Genomic DNA, 5,000 nt, shown 5'->3' on the forward strand with positions numbered 1-5,000 from the left:
CATAAGTAGACCATATACAGACGTTTTGGGCATACTGGGCCAAGGAAACGGAAACGCGTGCATGATCAGATGTAAACAGACACGCAGAGCAATGAAGAATAAAAACTGACCAGCCAACGTCGGTTAACTTACCTCTTTCTGAGAACTTTCGTATTCATCACAAACGCTTTGAATGGGAAAATGTAAATGAAATTACCATTTTGTTTTTCGTAAGCAAGCCCCATTCGAGCAGAAATAATCACGGTAAATGAATATTCTGTCAAAGATACAGAGAACTTCACAAAAATGGTATTAAAAATGACAAAGCGCAGGTTTAAGAACGGAGCATTATTGATCGATCCTCAGCTGGACATCTGCAATAGACTTAAAATAATAAATAATACATATATGAAAAAGAACACACACACACACACACACACACACACACACACACACACACACACACACACACACACACACACACACGAAGATCTATCGAGGATTTTGCTTATTTGTAATTACAGCATAATTCAACGAGATGCCTAATAACTAACTTTCATAAATCACATTTTATTGTTGTTGTTAAAACGGAAAATAATTTGGAGCCAAGGCGAATTAATTTATCAGTTGTTATCACATTTGAGGTCTCCAGCAAAGCCTTAGATTTCTTTCACCAAATATAAATAAATGAAATCCTTATAGCACACGATATACCAACAACCGCAATACTTCATGAAGATACCAAAGTATACATGATCCAGCAGTCTTTCTTTCTCTCTCTCTCTCTCTCTCTCTCTCTCTCTCTCTCTCTCTCTCTCTCTCTCTCTCTCTCTCTCTCTCTCTCTCTCTCTCTCTCTCTCTCTCTCTCACTCGTGCACCACTTGGCTCACACTACGTTATTTGGAAGATTGTTCCATTTTTCAATAGTTCTCTTTTATCATTGTCGCTTCTGTTTACTTCCTAATTCTTACTGTGTCTCCTCGTTTTTCTTGTGCCATCTTTATCAAACTTTTCTCTTCCTCTAACAGAATCAAACAGTTTTTTTCGCACTTTCCTTCTCATTTTCTGTAGTTTATTTTTTATTCTTTCTTTCTTTCTTTCTTTAAGTGAAGATTCTATGCTACTGCGTTCCCATATCTTCGTCCTCACACACGAACGTCCTCTTCTGTTGGCAGTCTGCCCTAGCCATAAGTGCTTGGTGTGCGTGCGTGCGTGTGTGTGTGTGTGTCTGTGTTTGTGTTTGTGTTTGTGTTTGCGTGCATGCGTGTGTGTGTGTGTGCGTGCGTTTGGTTGAGTGTGTGTGTGTTTGCGTGCGTGCATGAATCGCGAGCCAACGAACATGTCTGCGCGCGTCGCCAGGGAGTCACGCAATCCATTATGCATTTCCCCAAACATAAAACATGAATGCATATATTTTTAAACTAAAACTAACCACCGCACGTTATCTGACAGCATCATTGTACATCCCTAGGGTGAATAACCTCTCAGAAGAAAACTTTTAGCGAGCCACCGTAGAACTTTCTGGCATTTTATCGCACTAAAAATCAAAGGAACGTGTAAGGGACGGGATCTCACAAGTCTGGCTGGCAACGCGTGAGGGAATGTGTTTCATCATGTTTCTGCGGAGGATGATCTGCGTGGAGGTACATGACTGCAAAGGCTTTAAGACTTGGGATATTGAAAGTACTTTTAGTCAGCTAAGAACAAAGTATATATGGATAGCCTTTGGTTGAATTACGACGGATCTTCGACATACGGCACCTGACTATCGCAAGAGAGTGTGTCAGCATCCCCTCTCATTTTAATTATCCTCTCGTCGATTATTTTATATCTTTTTCACGTTTCTCTGTTTCATCTTCGTGTTTTATATTATATTCTTACTGCGTAGAACGGTACTGTGGTTCACTATATCGGGGCTCATCTCCCTCCTGTCATACTTTCCCTCGGGGTACGTTCGTCTTTGGCGAGGTTTAATTTTCGCGATCGGTGGTGAATGGGCTATGAATGCGTCTATTAAGAGAGTTTCCTTGATAATCGAGTGTAACTTTATTTCATGTACTATAATTATGTATCTTTATTTTTATTTTTTTATGCCCAAACCCCTCTCGACGCCAAAAATGAACCTCGCACAATCTCCTTTCTTGTCTCGTTTTACGCAATGCCTAACAAAGCAATGTAGGTCATTATTCCAATCACAAGCTTTAAGCCACGCATTCGAGTACCCAAATCCTCGAAATCGACCCATCTATTATCCAAGTGCCTCCATCGACCCCCATTTCTCGCGCGAAGGCCCTAAAACCGAGCAAGTTGCGAGGAACTACTTTGTTTTGGGCGGAAGAGCGCGAGGGCGAGACACGCCTTTGCCAGAACAGCTGATCAGAGCAAAACAAACCTCCACCGAAGTAGACGAGCGGCCGAAAGAAGGGGAAAAGAGGGAGAAAAAGCCGTTGTAGACGAGAGAGAGAGAGAGAGGAAGATATACATAGTTCCGTTTTCAAAGAAAGAGGCTCATTGAGGATCAGAGTAAAGTAGAGGAGACGATAATAAGAGAGCGTCGACGAGAGGAGTCTCTCTGGAACGTCTACTGCAGGAGGAACCACCATGACTGAGCCAGCACCTACGTCCTCTGCCTCGCCTTCCGTGGCTGAGAAGAGGTGCGAGGACACGGTGGAGGAGGAGGAAATTGCCATAAAGAAAAGGAGACTCGAGTCCTGCGATAGAGATGACCCCGAGAATAAATTAGAAGCGCGTCTGGGAGGCATTTTGTGTTGCGCTGTGTGCTTGGACCTCCCTCGCTCGGCCGTCTACCAGGTCAGTCTGAGTGTCTCCCTGTTTTCTCTAATCTTCTGTCTCAGTCTTTTCTCTATCTCTCCAGAGTCGAGATGACTTGTCATTTTATTTCGTTTATGTGGCTGTCTGTCTCATTGCTCGTTCTCTCATTTTCTTCTATCCTCTCCATCTCTCTGGCAGTCTAGCTTCCATTGGTAATTGATTAGTTTTACACGGCCATCCTACCATGCATTTGTCATTCCTGGTTTCAATTAATCGTGGTTTAAGATAATTCCATTTCTTATTGTTTTCCAAGCAAGTGACAGTAAGTGAAAGTATTGTCAATCATTCACAAAGTGACCGCACCCCCCCAGAGACCAAGCCCCTATTACTTCAGCCACTATAACTGCAGTATGAACCATAGACCTTCCTAACTTGAGGGCTTTGCCCCTAGACCCCCACCTGATCATTTTGGACTTTCTCTCCACACAGCATTTATTGTGAGCTATTTCATAATTTCTAATGTTATTCTTTGCCCGTACAGATTATTTCATGTATAAGCGAGTGTAGTTTTTCCTCTCTCTTTAATAGTATCTTTAGAATTTCCTGTATGTGTTGCACAACTTTATTATTATCATCTTGCAAAGGAAATACCACAGATGAAAAGTGTCTTGTTTTCTGTTCTGTTATACATAACAGGCAAAGTTTACCTCATACAGTATGGCTGTGTGAAACTGAAACTATACCCTTCCATTTATCAAACACAAGTTATTGCTCATGAGTTTGATTTTCCTCTCTCTTTCTTTGTCTCTCTTCTCTCTTTGTCTCTCATTCTCTTTCCCACTTTGTCTTTGTCTTCACCTAGAGTTTTTATTTCATAATCTCTTGAATTTGTTTTAATGTGTGATTATCCTTGAGACTATTTAGAAACTGTTGTCATTGTCTTTAATAGATATGTCATAGGTAGTGCCATTGTTTTCAAGGCATTACAGCTAGGTATAGAAGGAATTTCTGCCATTTGTCCGGCCATTACATATCCCCTATCTCTCTTGATTGGATATTTACTGTTGTTAGGATATATAAACCCTTTATATTTTGTACTCTCTAATATTCTTTTTTCAGGATAATCTTATTTTCAGGTGTTCGTATATTATTGGAACAAGCCTATCTTTTGTTTGATATTCATTACATCTGTTGCTAGTATGAGCAGTTGCATTTTTTTATTAATAAAATTGGAGATGAATAGGTTTGTTTCACAAGCTTGTTTGTAATTAATATATTATTTTACCTTACAGCTCAGTAACGTTGACTTTGATCAAATATACTAGTTACTAAAATTTGAAAATACATTAACAATGCTACTCTGATTTTTTTACAGCTTAAATTTTAAGTTTTATATATACCTTGTTGTGATAGTTTAACACCTAGCAGCATAATGTTTCAGCATTAGATAAGATACTTTGGGATTTTTATTTTCCACTTAGTGAAAGACCAGATCTTATAATACATAATTTCATTTACAGTCTTCATCAGTTTTCATCAGTTATCTCTAAGTAACTATCATAAATGATACATTTTCCATTTCAGTCATTTACAATTGCTTTTCAAATGAAAAGCCGTGTATGTAGAGTTGAGTAACATTAACAGTGTTTTATGTATGAGAAAAAAAAATACGGGAGCTCAGATTGTAAAGCATGAAAATTGGAAAATTGTAAATAGCTCATTAATGTGATGGGCTTTAAAAGTACTTATTTTTATGGTAACAGGTCTGGTCTTTGGGTTATATTGAAGGTATTTTATGCCCAGATGCTAGCTGAAACAAGTTTTTTTTTCTGGTAGGCTGCATTTCATGCTAAGGTTTGTCAGTATTTAGAATGAGAAGTAGTGGATCTTTTATACCTTTCATAATACATTTAGCAGAGTGACTTTGTTGAAAAAAAAATCTATGATATTCAACCTCTAAGAAAAGACTTTAGAATTCTAATGATTTATGAAGGGAGGATAGAAGACCCATGCAAACTATTTAGAATTTTATTCATTGAAAGTAATACTTATTGTAGGAAGATCACATACAATATACTTCTTTAGGTATTACCTTCAGCAAGTTAGTGTTATGCAGCATCAGCTTAAACTTGTTATGTATTTGTTCTACATTTACTTTACAGCAAGCTGGTATTCACATCATGGTCAATCTAGGAAGGGAATGGGCAGAGGTACATTTTAATCGCAGATGCTATTGCATTTTACACAGT

At 38.7% G+C, this 5,000-nt stretch overlaps 1 protein-coding gene across 2 annotated transcripts in view; it reads left to right on the forward strand.

The window, feature by feature from the left end:
* The first annotated feature begins 1,976 nt into the window (after positions 1-1,976).
* Positions 1,977-5,000, forward strand: part of LOC125038786 (cysteine and histidine-rich protein 1 homolog) — a 23,637-nt gene continuing 20,613 nt past the window's right edge. Inside the window, exon 1 of one of the 2 annotated variants that reach the window (XM_047632399.1) lies at positions 1,977-2,790. In XM_047632399.1, coding sequence (XP_047488355.1) covers positions 2,581-2,790 — 210 coding nt within the window. In that variant the 5' untranslated portion in view covers positions 1,977-2,580. The remainder of the gene's footprint in view (positions 2,791-5,000) is intronic. The other variant, XM_047632398.1, reaches the window with a different exon arrangement.

This window comes from Penaeus chinensis, chromosome 25 (assembly GCF_019202785.1).
Source record: "Penaeus chinensis breed Huanghai No. 1 chromosome 25, ASM1920278v2, whole genome shotgun sequence".
In the NCBI taxonomy this organism is placed as follows: domain Eukaryota; kingdom Metazoa; phylum Arthropoda; class Malacostraca; order Decapoda; family Penaeidae; genus Penaeus; species Penaeus chinensis.